The sequence below is a fragment of the Dermacentor silvarum genome, chromosome 1 (assembly GCF_013339745.2).
Source record: "Dermacentor silvarum isolate Dsil-2018 chromosome 1, BIME_Dsil_1.4, whole genome shotgun sequence".
In the NCBI taxonomy this organism is placed as follows: Eukaryota; Metazoa; Arthropoda; class Arachnida; order Ixodida; family Ixodidae; genus Dermacentor; species Dermacentor silvarum.
Window position 1 is genome coordinate 2,758,999 of NC_051154.1, and position 17,722 is coordinate 2,776,720.

At 46.7% G+C, this 17,722-nt stretch overlaps 1 protein-coding gene across 1 annotated transcript in view; it reads left to right on the forward strand.

The window, feature by feature from the left end:
• Window positions 1-635: 635 nt before the first annotated feature.
• LOC119456144 (zinc finger and SCAN domain-containing protein 10) overlaps window positions 636-17,722 on the forward strand; it is a 48,515-nt gene continuing 31,428 nt past the window's right edge. The window contains exon 1 of the mRNA XM_049664652.1: window positions 636-1,398. Within this exon, the coding sequence (XP_049520609.1) occupies window positions 822-1,398 (577 nt within the window). The 5' untranslated portion in view covers window positions 636-821. The remainder of the gene's footprint in view (window positions 1,399-17,722) is intronic.

Consider the following 17,722-nt stretch of genomic DNA (forward strand, 5'->3'; position numbering starts at 1 on the left):
CTGTAACGGAAGGGAAAATGAATTTTTTGAATAGCGCAATAGGATCTGGAGTGCAGCAGCGGCCGTTTTGTGGAGCTCTCCGCAACGCCGACGGTGGTTCGATCGCCAAGTAACCCTGGGAAAGGGCTCATTCCCCAAAAGAAAACGTTATTTCCTATCTGACAGCAGTGCACATTGTTAGCCTTCTCTGAATAGTTGTTTCGAGGAAAGCAACCATCCCCGAATGGGCGCAAGTATAGCCGCAACAGAAGCAGACTGACGTCGGTAGAGGTTTGTGTGCTTGAAAGCAAACTAATTCTAGAATCACGGCGATAAGCGCCAAGACAGATAGTGGCGACGATAGAACACGGTCACAACGGTGCCAACGGCGAGCGCTGAGCTCGGAAATAAACGTGCAGCGCTAGTTGCACTATTACGGCACCCCAACAGTTGATTAATCCGAGAGACCGTTTGGCAGCGTCCGAAATATTGCTGACCTTTCGCAAAGCGTGCATCCCTCCGGATTCTTCCAAGGACGGCGCAGGTAGGCGAGGACAATATCCTGACGGCGGGGGGCGGCGCCTGACGCCCATTGGCTGCGCGGCCGCGCGGGGGCGGGGGAGGCCGCCGCCCCGCCGCCGCCACCGCCGCCGCCGCAGAAGCGCGCGAGGTGGCGGCGCGTGAAGCTGCGCAGCGACCACGACGGGCGTCAGGTGAGGTGCTTCGGTGGGCGCTCGTGCCGGGGCCACGAGCTCCCACCGACGCTCACTATCGCTTCTCGCAGCGTGGATGGCCGGCGGGCGGCCTGGGCAGCGGCTGCCTGGGCTGCTGCGGGGGGCCGCATGGCCGAGCCGGACAGCAGCATGACGAGCGGCGAGGCCCGCAAGCGGCGCCGCCTCAGCGCCGTGCTCGACAAACTGGCCGAGCGCCGCGACGACGTCTTCTCGCCGCCGGCCAGCTCGTCGGACTCGTCGTGCGGCCAGTGCGCGGCCGAGTGGCCCGACGGGCCGCTCGACCTGTCGCTGCCGGCGCACGTGTGCTCTTCGTGCGGCCAGGGGTTCGCCCAGCGCGACCGGCTCGCCAAGCACGTGGCTTCGCGCCACGGCCGGCCGCCGGGCGACGGGCGCGCCTACGGCTGCGACGTGTGCGGCCGGTGCTTCGCCCGCAGCGACATGCTCACCCGACACATGCGGCTGCACACCGGGCTCAAGCCGTACACGTGCCGCGTGTGTGGCCAGGTGTTTAGCCGCAGCGACCACCTGAGCACGCACCAGCGCACCCACACCGGCGAGAAGCCGTACAAGTGCCCGCTGTGCCCGTACGCCGCCTGCCGCCGGGACATGATCACGCGCCACATGCGCACGCATGCGCGCTACGAGCCGCCTGACTCGAGCGGATCCAGCATCGACGATGACGCAGGTTTGCCCCTCTCTTTATATTTATTTGCGGATCATGTCTGCGAAAGCCGTCTTGCGCGTCCGCAGGTCTATAGCACTCTTTTACCCCCTTAAGGGTCGGTGCCAGCACCTCTATACAAATCTTCGTATATATGACAGCTAGCTCCAACTACACCTGCGATCAAGAGTGCACCTGATACAAGAGAGATATCAGTTTCTTTCATGTCGTCTGCAGTCTTTACCCGCCCGAAAGAGACAACTTTATTACTGCTGCGATCCCTCGAGGGTCGATCAAGGTTGGCTTTTGAGCGGGGCGCCATCTTGGAATAGCGAGAGCGCTCCTTGTGCTGTTTGTGTGCTGCATTCCCAGGTGCCCGTCACAAATTTGGGTTATGCTTGCTACATCAGAGACATGCGTAAATGTAGCTTGCCGGTTCATTGCGCGTAACCGGGAGACACAAGAGCCAGTCTACCATCCACAGTTCAGTTGCCTATGCGATGTCGTACAACTTTCTGACCAGTTCGTCACCTTTGCCGGAGAAGTGTGGCACCTGTACACCAAACTCGTAATTTCTTATAAAATCTAATTGAAGCTCTTTCAGGTGTGTTGTAGCAGTCAAAACAGTATTTCACATTCTGTTCGTGACTACGGAAGTCTCGTAAAAAATTCCAAAATAAGATGTGAAGGACAGCGCTTAAGCAGCACACTATGCGTTTCAATGGTTACAATATTGAGGGCACAGTGAGGGGGCAGTGCAGTGACATTTGCAAAACGAGATAAGGTAACTACGGTAGCTTAGTGCTAAAGTGGCGGGCAGGCACAAAAACCAGGAGGGGTGCTACTGTTGATTCAGCCACCGATATATGCACTATTTGGTGCGCAATAACACTGCTGGATGAAACCGCGACATGAAACTGGAGCATGTCAAAGAGCGGCAGTCATGAAACCCGGAAGAGTGCAGGAGGCAGAGGCGTGCTCTTTTTGCCAGCCCGGACCTGTCTCCCGAAATGATGCTGTAACGCACTATTTCTTGTTCACATTTAAAGCATGCTCCGTGTATGGTCGATGTAAACTTCCCCACATGACATGGAGCGTTTCACGAAGGAAGTCGGGTGCCCCGTTTGCTTTCTACGAGGAGATCTGTTGAGAGGGACGTCTGTCTGCAGGCTTCTTTGGCGAAATCCTCTGTAAATAAGCGCTTTGCGGGAGAGACAGCAACAGCGGCCGTCGTCGCGAAGCACGCGGCCAACTAGTGTCGCCTATACAGAGCAGTACTTGTGCCACAACAAATAGGCTGTAGACAAAGCTACCGCCGACCTATGTTTTTTTACCAGCTATATGCAGTGTATTACCCAGCAGTGTCTTTGTGGCAGACGTATTTTGTTGGTTGAGATACGCCGGGCACGGAACAGCGCTCTGGCGTTTATTTTGGAAGTGTTGCGGTGAAGCGTGAGCTCGCAGATCATCACTGCTGCCACACACTGCCAGTGCATCCATGTGGCAGCATTTCACAGTTACAACGACACGCAATCCGCAAAGTAACAGAAGCGCAACTCTTCCGAACAATTAGCTTCGCTGACCGCTCTTGAAGTCACCTTCAGCTTTTGTTCGCCAACAGGCGCGAGTGACTCTTGTCCTAACGTTTGCTTTGGCGCTCAGAAGTAGTTCTTTCTTGACGCTTCTTTGGGAGACGGTGCTATAATCATACAGCTTTGCAGACCACTATCAAAAACTTGGGAATTGGTACCGTGTGTTACTGCGTCGTATGAGACGACATACTGCTGCGTATACGCTTAAAAGCATATACTCGTCCGCGTCCCTACACACTTGTACGGACGCGGCCACAGTTTAACTTGTACACTTGCACTTCAAGGCTACTTCGTCTACTTAAATCACTGAAGGTTCTTTCATATGACACTCTTTAAAAAAAAAAATTGTAACGAGAAAGGAGCAACCATCCGTGTTCTACCTTCAGGCCGGCGAGTTGCTCCTGCACACGCCGCGCCCTCGTGCGACAGCCAGAGCGTCGCCGGTGTCTTCTGTAGCGTGCCAGGTGTTTCTCGAGGAGGGGGGCAGATGTTTGCAGGATTACACACTAATTTCAAGCGAAGCTGTTGATTTCGAGCTGCTCAAGTAGTTTCCTGTAATGGCACCTTAACATGTTGCTCGGTTCTGTTTCAAACCTTGTCTGCATGTAACGCTTTCCAGCACTTCTTGTTAGGAATTTTTGAAAACCAGTAATTCATCACCAAACATTTTCCTTCGCCCGAGCACAGCTGATGGCATCCCCCCGCCATCAATTTATCTCGGTTTCGTTCCCAGATCTCCCAGGGCAGCGAGATAACTTCTGCTGTGGTCGTAAAACACAAAGCTCTTGCAGCCGACGGCAATTGTGTCCCCTTGAACACCACCAGGTGCCGCTTATTTTCGCCAAATATAACCGCCTTGATTAGTTCACCGAGGTCCTCGCAGAAACCAACTACAAACGCCTTATGACGCATGAAAATAGGGAAAAAATGAGGGTGCGTTAATTATGTGCAAAGATTTTAACTGGACCAGGAGCGTAAAACTTTTGTCAGACATGGCACTTACGGTGACCAACCCTGCCAATTCCACGAAATATAAACATATAGCCGACAGCCGCCATATCACAAGTTCTTACGCTTGTTTAAGACATTTTTTTTTTACTGAAGCTGTGCTTGATCGAACTCATTCAACTTAGCCCAGAAATAGTGTTCCAACCATTTTTGATAAATTTGGTCTCGATGCCAGGGCAACGGGTCAAATTCCGTCCCGTTCGTTAGATAACACTAGAGCACTTACATACGTAATTTATTAGCGCAGCCTGAATTACTCACTGACTTTAAACTTTGCCTACACATCAGCCATTACCTCGTTCACCAAACATAAAGAAGCTGACTCGCTTAAATCAGAATACGAGTGTTCAATAATTATTCGAAGTAAGCCAGACACGTTAAAATTTTGCGACACATTCCACTTAAGCTGCGCCAATTCCTTCTAAGTATTAAGCTTGTGAAATGCAGAGTACTCCTAGGAATTTGGGAAACGTAGCTAATAACGGCAGCGTGACACTTTGGAACGCTTGCTTAAGACTTTTTTTCATATTTTTTTGCAAAAGCTATATTTCATCACCACTCATTTAACATCGCACACAAACTTGGGGTAGCGTTTCCCATATGTTTGTCGTCGGTTGTAATTATGCCAGGGCAGCAGTAGTACATATGTTTTACGCCGCTCGTTAAATACACATTAAACGGTCCACTTGCATACGTAATGTATTGTAAAAAGGCGCATTTAACTCACCTTTTTGGAACGTTACCTGCACATTACGCATACCGGGCCCCTAATTTTCCCCAAACATGAACAAGGTGCCTTGTTTAGTTCGCCGAATACACCGGAGAAACAGCCTCTAATGACGAAAAATATAGGGGAAAAAACAAGGGTTCAGTAATTATTTACGACGTTACATTTAAAACAAGTACGTGAAAGTTTCACAGCGCATTGCACTAAAAATTACCCCGATTTCCACGGAATTTCAAGTTCGTACCTCGTGCCATTGTTTTAGGAGTCTGGGAAACATTTTGAATTATTAACAGTATGACACCTTGGCCCGCTTCAATAAGTAACTTTCTACAAAGGCTGCAATGAACCCACACAGCTTAACAATTACCGCTCGTCAATTCCTACTTGAACTAAATATAGACACCGTGAATCACAAAACCAGGAAAACCAACTAAGTGCCTTGTAAAATGCATAAAGAGAGAGCACGTATTTATTTCAAAGCACACAAATAGCCGACACAGCAGTTCCAACTCTCGGTATGTATCGCCCAGCCCCCATTTCTTCAATATATGAAATCTGTACCTTTTTCTTTTTTGCTTCTGCCAGGAAACGTGTGCTCTTACGTTGGAACAGCTTAATAAAATGGACAGACAACGTCAGAAGGGACACATGCCGATAGAACAGAATTCAAGGCAGTGTTGTAATGGTATTCTACAATGGCTCTCCACGTTCTACAGTGTCGTTTTCTTCGTAACGCATGAAGGACAAACAAAAATTCAACACAAGAAAGCACAAAGACCGCACAAGGCAACCGCTGCCAAAATTATTGGTCACCCAACTGTTGACATTCCTGAAGATCATTTTCTACAACATATCTAGGATAAATGGTAATTATACAGTGAAATTCGACAGCCTCTGGACACATACAGGGCGTCCCAACTATCATGCACAAAGAGTTAAAGATATGCAAATACCTCGTAGCTGGGCAGAACCAGGGTAATGTTGTTTGCCTTCGCTTGGAGATCCTCAGATTATTTTTCTCACCCACTCAAAAAAAAAGTGTTTTTCCGAGCGTGAAAGAAGCCCGCGAATCCACGCAAGGGCCTCGAGCAGCCAGTCGCGCCGCAATTTTGCGTGTATTCGCGGGCTTCTTTCACGCTCGGAAAAACACTTTTATGTAGCACGTATTTAGCTACAGAAAGCTGTATCGGGGAGTTTTTGATCTTGCTCTACAACTTTCTCATTGACACTTTTCATCTAATTATAATATTTGAGAAGTTGATCAAATATGTAAGGCTAATTGTGTAATTAGGCGGAATGCAAGAAATAATATGCAAACAACCTTACTTTGATTCTGTCCCGCTACGTGGCATTTGCATATTTTTAAATCTTGGTGCATGATAGTTGGGGCACCCTGTATAAAAGGTTAAGAACGCTTGGTGGAGAGGGGGGAGGTGATCACGCATTGGCGTTTGGACACCAAGAAACCAACAACGATCGTGGGGCAGAAACCTGGACATTTAGCAGTCAAGAGTTAATATGACATTATAGAATCGATTGCACATCGGCCGTTGTTAACTTTCCGGTGGAGGCCCTGAGAGACCTAAATTAATTGGACCTAAAATGACTAGGCCAGCCATAGTGTGGCTGAGTGCCATAACTCTTCGTGTTTAAATTAGCAACTGTGTGTCACTAATGTTCATAACATGTTAGAAATGAGAAAAAAGAAACAAAAAAACGTTTTCAGCTTTGGGGTAGCATCTCCGAGTGCTGCGCTAAATACCCGTGTTCGACCTTAAAATGTTTCGTGTCTGCGCCAGTAGGGCGCACCCTTTTTCGCCACTGACGTGATTGCTAGCAGTGCGCCGTCACTGCTGCCGGACAGCCACATCCATCAGGCTGTTGGGTCACGCGTTTGAGTAGGTTTATTGCGCTGTTTTTACATGTGCTAGAGACTAGCAAATCTAAGAACAGCGCAATAAACGTATTAAGAAATCGGAATAAACGTGCCTAACCGCATGAGCGGATGGTCCGATAGGTGTGACACACTGCGTGATTTCACTTGTAATTGCGAGATCTTATCGGGGAAAAGCTTTTTGGCACTGCAGAGAAACTGCCGCAGATAAGAAAAAACAACGCACACGCAAGAAAAAAAGCAGAAAAGGTTTCAAACCCAGTAGCACAGCGAAGCAGTCAGATACCGCAACGCGAAGCTTGCTTGTAATATTAACCACTACCTGAAAACTGTTCTGCTACGTGATTGTCTGCGTTTTGAAGGTCCACGCACATTCTGCTCTCATCGACGCAATTTCTAGACGCTTCTTTAGTTCGAATAGCGAACCCTCAACCGCGCTGGTTCGGGATTTCCATCGGTACGGAGGTCAGGGTAGGGAAGCTCGGTAATGACCGGGTCAAATCTCGTGACGTCAGGACTACAATCAGTGTCTCCCCTGGCGATGGACGGCGTAGGAGTACCACCAGAACAGAAGTGCTCCTCACCTTTCGCTCTCCCTCACGTACCCGGACGCCCCTGATACCCCGACATAGCCATCTCGTCGTCTGATCCGAGTTCGTCGGCCTCAGTCGTTCTTGAAGCGAGCAGCGCGAAAATATGACGATCCAGAGGCAATGACGACGAAGACATCGCTGAATATGAACTAAGTTTTTTATGGTGATAGCATTTATATGGACACTTGAGGTGCTTTTTTGCTGTCGGCTGTTCCGTATCAATTCCAAGGGCGATAACACCGTCGCCGCATGCCGTATGTGCGAGTGAAACCGTGCGAGGGTGACCCGACTCGCGTGCGCAAGGGAGCAAAGCTGACAGGAAATGCGCCGTCTTCCGTAGCGCGCAACGCTCCGGGGGGAGGGAGAGGTGGAGGCGCGTTCTATTCCTGGCGGCCGCAAGAACACAGCGCGCGGTGGACTGTGTCCCCGACGCTGATGGCTTTCACGATGCCGCCTGGAGTAGAACGCGGCCGTGTGTGCTCTGCAAAATGTCCAAGACCAGCAATAAAGAAAAGCGGCGGAGAAATGATAGAGCGTCGGCCTCGTATGCGGGAGGTCCTGGGTTCGAATTCCAGTGTAATGGGTTTCGAACCCAGGGCCTCCCTGTGTTAGAAACTGGACCTTGCTTTTAAAGGGGGCCCGTAGAGGCTTGCGAAGGCCTCTGGGAACACGTTTTCCCGCCACGGCTTTGGTGACACCCCACCGCTATGGGGTGCTCTTTAGTTGCTTCAAGTTTTGTTTTTCTTGGTCCTCTCACAGCAAGCATTCCGGTCTCTCCAAAGCCAAGCAAGCACGGAAACCCCCGAAAGCCGGACGCCACGCCGGGGGGTTGCTTGTATCCGTCTTATAAACCGGTGGGTGTCCGGTGCTGGGGCTTTAACCACGCACCTCCCGCAACCGAGTCGGGTGTCCTACCCACTGGCCCACGGCTGCACATGTTTGTTCAGAGTATATACTGGGTGGTAATTTCAGTAGCTTTGACTGGTGGGCCAGTTGGTGCATCGTGTAGCGCCGTTGTGCGGAATAAGGGCAGGAATAAACGATGTGGAGCGTCTGTCCTGTCCACATCGTTTCTTTCCGCCCTTATTCCGCTTGACAATTCGTGGTAATTTTTAGGCTTCACTGAATTTAAAAAAATTTCCTATGGGCAGATAGGTAATTGCAGTCCTTGAGCTGGATTATTCAAAGAAGCGGACATTACTTGCACAAGAAGTCGAAACACGTAATTAACAAAAATGTCTGTTTCGCCCGAAAGGTGAAGCAGCGATTGCGATAGCAAATTAGTAGACAGCTATACGATGTAAGGATAGTTTTATCGGCCGTATAAACTTGTAAACATAGGCATACTAGCTCAATTAACAATCATGGTGTCACGTGCGCACAAGCAAATGCGAACACATCTCACTCGATGACGGCGGAAACTCGCTGTCGAAACGCTAGAGTGAGGAAGCGCGGCTGCGAGCGAATTGGACTTCGTGCTGCCTCTCGCATCAACGCGAACTAAGCTGCGGAAACACAGCGCACGGTGGGCTCTGTCCCCGTCGCATATGGCTTTCAAGATAGGGCGGCCGGCGCCGAAGTAGAACGTGCCCCTCCCTCCCCCCGGAGCCTTGCGCGCGACAGAATACGGCGCGCTTCCTCCCCGATTTCCTCCACGTGCGGGATTGAGCCGCCATCGTCGGCTCACCCTCGCAAGCTTTCACCGCACGCACAGCATACGGCCGACGATGCTATTGCCCGTGGACTTTATAGGGAACCTCACGGCGACGGCAGAAATGCGCCTGGAGTGTCTATATATCGCAATAAAATTGCTAATTACCTTCATAATTAATTACATTGCGGCACGTATTGCAAGTTACCAAGTGTAGCCGGTGAGCTTGCAAGGTGGATCCGCTTAGAATTATTTTATTGCGATAGCAATTATATGAACACTATTATATAAGTCCAAACACTCACTCCAGCGTTTCGACAGCGAGTTTCCGCGGCCATCGAGCGAGATGTGTTCATGTTTATCTGTACGCGCGTGACACCGTGCGTGTTCTTTAAGTTAGTAAGCGAAGAATGTTTACAACTTTATGCGGCCGATGAAACTTCTATCCTTACTTCGTATTGCTGTCCACTAATTTGCTATCGGAATCGATGCTTCGCCTTTCGGGCGAAACAGCGACTTTTTTCAGGATGACGCCACTTTCGAGATATTCGTTGCCATAGTATACGATGAAATACATCAGCGTCCCAGTTAGTTTTGGGCTTGAATGCATCAAAATAGCTATTTCTTGAAAAGTAAACTGGAACAACGCGCATTTTTACCGCTAGTTTGATGGCGCATATCTTGAAACACATGCCATCTTCAAAGTTCGTTATAAGTACATATGCGTTGCAATCTCACGGGCTACAATTCGTAAATTGGAATATGTGCCGTAAAGTAATTCATTAGGAAGTTAATTAGTGAATTTTTGTCGAACAATTCGTTATGTGTTTCGATTTCTCGTGCAAGCAATATCTGCCTCTTTGAATAATCCAGCTCAAGGACTGCAATCGAAGCTATCTGCCACGCGCGACCTAAAAAAATTCTGTAAAACTTGAAAACGATCACTCCTTATATTTCAACACAACCTCAGTCGATAGTCACTGCTGAGTTTCTCGCCTTTGTATCACGCTGCTCGCCCGAGCATGGTCCCCGAGGATGGTCCCCGAGGACAACGCGCATGCGCGGCTAACCGACAAGGTTGGGGAAAACGCCTCTTTCAGGCAATAAAATTTTGCTATTTTATTACTGTATTAGTTATAAAAACACTGCCACAGCAACCACACATTTTAGGTTAAACGATTTGATCATCTATATTTTGATTAAACAGCCTTCCGCCGTCAGGGCGGCGTGGCGGAATTGGGAAACGAATCTAGCGGTTGCTTTTCGAGATTTGCGTAAATTGTGATGTTTGTACGGAATCACACCTAGCACATATCATAACGGCAATAGATATGCGTATATGATGGACAGCTCTGTACGTATTCTAACCATTGTACTCAGTGTAAGTGAGTATTCCAGGAAATGTAAGAACACCCTGCTTTGTACAAGAACAAAAAAATACATATATATATATATATATCCACATCTATAAAATCTTTAAAACCTGTCTGCCGCTAAAAGAATGCTGCAACGCTGTTCCATTTTCAGCTAAAGGTGTCTTGCAAAATATCAGAGTCGCGAATGGACCGATAAATCCGCGTCATGAAAGGTTGCTCGTCTGGAACAATAAAGGTGACACTGGGGTAAAATTCTACCTAGGTTTTACGAAATCGTCCACCCAGTAAAATTCTGGAAATCACAGTCGCCATTCTCTTCAATTCGCACCGATGATGATGATGATGATATCTTGATGATGTTGATGACGTATTGGCATTCTCCTTTGATACGGGGCTGTACTAAAGGTTGTCCTAACCTGCTTGAGCTAATCAGGTATGTTATTGCACATTACACACTTATCAGTCAAGCCTTTTGTCTACATCTCCTTAATCTTTTTTTCTCTTCCTTAAAACGTGTATATTTACTGTACTGTTACATATGCCTGTAACGGATCCGGTCCCATCAATCTTATTTTTTCCGCCGATACTCTTACGTCTCTTGCTTATTTCGACTGCTGACAGAGTCAAGTTTTCAACGGCTATCGCGAATACAGCTTCGCATGTGCCGAGTTTTCTCGCCATTTTTGCTGCAGCTGGCACATTGCGAATATTTTCTCCAGTATGTTTTTGTTCCTAGGCAACCAGCTCGAGCCTCAAATAATCTCCTCAAATGACCTTTGAGATACGCTGAGCGCGGATTTTCTCCCAAGTCGTAGAGCGGTGATGGCTTCCCGGCTTCCGTAGTTCTCGGTGATTTTATGAATGGCGACAAATGGGCCTTTTTTCCGCCTTTAAAAAAATTGGCAAGTATGCACCAACTAGGCCCACAGAAAATTCTTCAAGGCAAATGATCTATAGGCGATAAATAGCCGCATATTCATTGTGCCGCAGTGCAAAAGTCGGGGAATAACGGTGATGATAGACCGGCACCGTTTTCCGAGCGTTAGGAAATTGTGGCCAATAAAGCTGCGCAACGGGAAGCATGCGAGTGGCGAAATGATAGTTCGCATAGCAAGTATTTGTAGCAAAACGAAGACTTGTGCGCCATTTTGGTTAGTGTTTTGAATGTTGAAGTCGAGGTTTTGACGGAAGCCCGTCTAGTCGGGAGGCATCATGAAGAAGGGTAAAAAAAAAGGACACCGACCACTAAATGAAAAGACGTTTCGCCTCCCCTGACGGGAACCGAAACGTCGTTTTATTCAGTGGTCGGTGTCCTTCTTTTTTACCCTTCTTCATGTTTTGAATGTTGCTTTCACTGTTTCCACTCGTGTTTTCTTGCGAGGTACCTGTGACACGCACTTAAAAGCCGTAAATACATGGTGAATGCGGCTGCATAGGAGTGCTGTTCCTTCTGAAAAATACTTTGGCCAAAAAAGACTCGTAAAAAAAAAGAAAAAAAAAACTGACGTTCTTGGCCATTCGCAAAACCGTGCCAAAAACTATCGCACACATTTTCCTCAAAGACAGCGTGCTTGAGCACAGCATATGCACGGCACCAATACAACAGGCTCGTATTCGCAAAAAAAAAACAAAAAAAAACAAAAAAAAAAAACGCTTAAGCTAAAAGTGTTCGTACGAGCCCAAGGCAGACAGTGGTGTTGCCGAATGGAAAACAGCACTAACGTATGAAAGGCTTGGTGATTTGTAATTGTAGGATTTCTAAAAGCATTGAGCAACTAAAGTGAAACATACCTGTCGTCGTGAAGCGAGGTATATTTTAGGTAGCACCACCTTTGTTCATTTTGGGCAGCAGCTAAATTCGTTCAGCCCTGAGCGCCACTGTGCTCAGCGTCGGGATACATTAGAGAGACACGCCCCCAAAATGTGGCGATATTCAACCTTCATCTTATGTGGCAACATTTTGGCACTGCTTCTTTGACGCATGCAGCGAGGACGATCGTGGGTCTCCGCAACATAGCAGGCGCTCCTCACTTGAGAAAGACGAAGGATTGATCGGAGGAGAATCCACCGATCATTGTCGCGCCGTCTGGACGCATTTCTTTAACCCCTGCGTATATCTTAAGTGCGATATAACGGTTATCTTGTGGCACGGGACAGAAGACGTCCAACGATAACACTTAGATTGGGCTTGATAGACTCAGTGACTTGGCATCAATTCCTGACGCGTCTTTAATCGTAAGCATCTTCGATTTATAAAAAAAAGGAAACTGGCTCACGTTATGCTGCTCCACCCTTCGCGAACAGTACTTCCTAGAACAGGAATTTTTCAGTCGCAAGATGCATTAAAATCCTGCTATTTCCGAGTCAATTGACATTCTTTTCCAGACTTGTAGAGATTTCAACGAACTGGGTGTTTATTTCTTAATCTGCCGCAGCTACTGCGAGTCGTCGTTGCTGTGGCCGAGTATCTCTCGCAAAGAGCTAGGGAACGAAGCGCTTGCCGGAGAGGCCGCACTTACAGAGGATTTCGCCAAAGAAGCCTCAACAGATCTCCTCGCAAACGGGGCACGGGACTCCCTTCGTAAAACTGTGAGAAAGTTTACATCGGCCATACACGGAGCATGCTCGAAATGTGAACAAGAAATAGTGCGTTACTGCATCATTTCGGGAGACAAGTCCCGGCTGGCAAAAAGAACACGCCTCTATCTGCATCCTGCACTCTTCCGAGTTTCATGAATGCCGCTCGTTGACATGCTCCATTTTCCTGTCGCGGTTTTATCCAGCAGGGACGCAAGGATGTTACGGGGCGCAACGCACCAAATAGTGCACACATAGGTGGGTTAATAAACAGTAGCGCCCCTTCTGGTTTGTTTCTTTTTGGACCTGTCCGCCTCTTTGAAACCCTGTTATATAATGTGGGCGGTAATCTGCGCTTCGATTTCAACCTACGGTATTTACGTATTGTTTCTGGTTTTCCGCTTTACGGATTTTGTAGAAAAGACCGTCAGCGGCTCATTTGTGGAGTTTAAATCGTTGAAAAACGAAAGTTGGCTAGACGACTGAATGGACACCAACGTGAAATGAAGGATAGGTCAGGAAAACGCAACTGCTGACAACGGGATTACGCTTAGACCACGTGTCTATGATCGCAACAATTATAATTTTGGTAGCGCCGCAACAACACAGGACACAGAAGAGAGCGCGGAACTTCCAACAATTGAATTGCCTTTCACAAAGCAATGCTGTATATGCACTTCACGAACAAGTGAAACAGCCATATGCTGAACCTAAATCAAGCATTTTCGCATGAAATTCGTACTTGCTGGATGTACAACCGATGTGGCAATAAACCACTTGCGTTGATTTCTGCGCAATCTGAATTTGTAAAATATGGCATTGTTCGCTAATGCTTGAGAAAATTCCTGCGAACACAAGAGATTGCCATCTTCGGAGAGCAATCTGAACGGTACAATCTGCTGCAGGCTACCCTACCCTTGTACAAGTTCCTAAGCGAAGGCCTGATACGCAGTTTGTTTGTTGTGGCTGCAAGTCGTAATGGAACCATGGAGGGATAAACTGCCGTCACTGCGCATATGCACAGAATTGAGCATAATTTGATCAAGTTTGCTCCGCGTGTTAAGGTCAGAGTTTGTGCAGCCCAGGAAAAAAAAGTTGGCAATCTGTGCAAAATGACCGCCTTAGTATCCAGTGCCTTATAAAACACCAAAATAAATTGAGAGTGGGCAAAACACGTAGTCTGTCCTGTGGTAAATATGTCAATGACCAGACAGGCCGACGCGTAGATGAAAGACTGAAAGTAAGATGTAAACAGCGCATGAGATGGATGGATTTCTGTCCACTCCTGTGGATGCACAAAACTAAGCGGCACCAGTGAATCACTGTGCACGGCGTTTGAGCGCTCCAGACAAGTTCGCTGAGCGTAGCATCATTTCAAGACACACATGTTGTTTCAAACGCGAGATAATAGAAAAACAGAATTATATGTTTAAATAATACAAGGAGCCTTCAGCTGTCATGACTGTAACAAAACAGAGCTGTATGTTTTGATATTATCATGTTTCGCGCAAGGCTATTGTTCTTCTGTTGCCCAGAGCAGTTGTTTGTCAGCTCTGTTTGTGTGCTCGGCTTTTGTTGTGCTGTGTATTATCAGCCACGTTTTGCCAACAAGCTCAATCCTTTTAATTGACAGCTGATAAAACCTAAATAGTTGTTATACGTTAAAGGTAATATACGCTCCAACCTCCAGTCGTGATAATGAAGAAATAGAGCTAACATGATGAATTAGCAATGAGGAAGGGTCAAACTCAGTATACTGTAGTCATGAGCAACTTCATTTCAAAAGAGGGGAAAAAAGCAGGATTGCGAAGAAGCAATTGGCGGCATCGATTCTAGGAACACCAGAGGAGAGATGTTTGTTGAATTCGCGCAAAGGAATAGGCTCCGAAAAATGAATACCTTCTTTAGGAAGCTCAGCAACAGGAAGTGGACCTGAAAAAGGCCTAATGGAGAAACAAGGAATGAAATAGAATTCATACTGTCTGCCGATCCCAGCATAGTGCAGGATGTAGAAGTGTTAAGTAGGATAAAGTGCAGTGACCATAGGTTAGTGAGGGTCTAGGATTTCTCTCAGTTTCAAGAGAGAAAAATTAAAATTAGTCTAGAAGAAACAGGCCAACCTAGACGCAGTAAGCGTAAAAGTGGACCAATTCAGGATGAGGCTTGCAAACAAATATGCAGCTTTAGAACATGAAGATGAAGACAACATAGAGGTAATGAATGAAACCGTAACCAGGTTGATCTCAGAAGCAGCAATTTAAGTTGGAGGTAAGGCACCAAGGCAACCAGTAGGTAAGCTCTCCCAAGAAACAAAGGACCTAATAAAGAAACGACAAAACATGAAAGTGTCCAACTCAAGAGATCAGATACAATTCGCTGAACTGTCGAAACTGATCAACAAGAAGAAAGCAAGGGATATTCGAAAATATAACGTGGAAAAGATTGAGGAAGCAGTAAAATATGGACGCAGCATGAAATCAGTGAGAAGAAAACTTGGCATAGGACAAGGCAAAATGTATTCACTGAAAGATAAGCAGGGCAGTATCATCAGCAATTTCGATGAGATAGCAAAAGCAGTGGAAGAATTCTATACTGACCTGTACAGTCCCCAAAGCAGCCAAGCAACTTTCATCAGAAGTAGTGATGAACAGGATACAAAGGCTCCTTCTATAACTGGTGATGAAGTTAGAAGGGACTTGAAAGACATGACCAGGGGAAGAGCTGCTGGAGAAGATGGAATACCAGTCGATTTATCAAAGAGGGAGGAGATATCATTCTTGAAAAGCTTTCAGCCCTTTATACGCAATGCCTCACGACTTCAAATGTACCAGAAATCTGGAATAACGCCAACATTTTACTCATCCATAAGAAGGGAGACGTTAAAGAATTGAAGAATTATAGACCCATTAGCTTGCTCTCAGTATTGTATAAAATATTCACCAAGGTAATTTCAAATAGAATCAGGGCAACACTTGACTTCATCAAACCAAGAGAACAGGCTGGCTTCAGGAAGGGATATTCTACGATGGGTCATATCCATGTCATCAACCAGGTAATAGAGAAATCTGCGGAGTACAATCAACCTGTCTATATGGCTTTCATAGATTACGAAAAACCATTTGATTCAGCAGTTATATCAGCAGTCATGGAGGCATCGCGTAATCAAGAAGTATAGGAGTCATACTTGAATACCTTGGGAAATATCTGCAAAGACTCCGCAGTTATCTTAACTTTCCACCAAAAAGGTTGAACAATACCTATCAAGAAAAGGGTCAGGCAAGGAGACACAATCTCTCCAATGCTTTGCATTGCATGCTTATAAGAAATATTGAAACTTTTAGACTGGGAAGGCTTGGGAGTGGTGATCAACGACGAATACTCGACAACTTTAAGGTTGCAGGTGACATTGTCCTGTTCAGCAACACTGGAAATGAAATGCGACAAATGCTTGAGGGCCTTAACCGATACAGTGGAAGAGTATACGGCTGAAGGTTAATTTGCAGAAGACAAAGGTATTGTTCAATGGACTGGCAAGAAAAGAATTCGTAGTCTCCATTCAGCCTCTTAATTTCTGTGGAAAAGTATGTTTATCTAGGTCATTTACTCAGAGGGGATCCTGATCATGTGGAGGTAATTTACAGAAGAATAAAAATGCTTTGAAGCACATACGGCTGGAATTACCAAATCCCGACGGAAGCTTACCACTGTCGTTGAAAGGGAAGTGTACGATCATTGCAATTTACAGGTGCTCACATATAGGCAAGAAACTTGGAGGTTAAGAAAGAAGCTCGAGAACAAGTTAAGGACCGCACAAAGAGCGATGGAACGAAACACGTTAGGCCTAAGAATAAGAGACGGGAACAGAGTGGTGTGGATCAGAGAGCAAGCGGGGATAGCCGACATTTTAATTGAAATTAAGAGAAAAAACTGGAACTGGGCAGGCCATGTAATGCGTAGGATGGATAACCAGTGGACCATCATAGTTACAGAATGGACACCAAGAGAAGGGAAGCGCAGTCGAGGACGGCAGAAAGTCAGGTGGGATGATGAGGTTAGGAAATTCGCAGGCGCAGGTTGGAAGCAGCTGGCGCAAGACAGGGGTAATTGGAGATCGCAGGGAGAGGCCTTCGTCCTGAAGTGGACATAAAAATAGGCTGATGATGGCGATGATGCTGACGAAAAGGGCCGGAAGACAGTGCCCTTCTTCTAACTACGAAATGTATTTTAAGTAACATCGCTGCCTTGACCGTCTTGTGTGGGTGAATTTTATAAAAACGTCATCTTTTCTTATTTGATGAGTGACTAGAATTGCGTGTTATCGTTATGTATCGTCATAATTATTTTATGTCCAGTACCATACACTGACTTTGCCCCCATGGATTGCATTTCCCTTTATTGAGGCGGTTGCTCTATAGCCGTTTTTGTGCTCTACGCATCACCTGACCAATGGTATTCCTGTTGATTTGTACTTGGATAGCAGTTACACAAGTTTGCTGTCTCATCCACACAGCTGTCTTCCCGACTAATCATTGTTCATTCCATCGCTCCGTTCTTAGTTTCTGTTAAAGATTTTTTTACTATGATTCACATTCAATATGTAAGTGCATGCAATAATCGTATACGCTTCGAAAATAAGGTTAAGCTAGCGGCAATGACTTGGGAGTGCCAACAGATCTTTATTCCCCCTTGAACTTTAGTCTTTGAGTGAAGCTCTTTGATTTCTCGTAAAGTGCGCTACAAGTGTGCAGGGCCTGCACTGTGGTAGTTTAGTATAGAAAGCTCGGACAGCAATGCATTTCACTCAGTATTTATTTAAAATGGCTCTAGCAGTTTCTACCTGCAGTACTGGTTGACTGCAATCACCACGTGCCCCCTGCAAACATTTAAACTTTAATGCAGGGAAAATTGTTAAATAATAGTCGGCCTTATG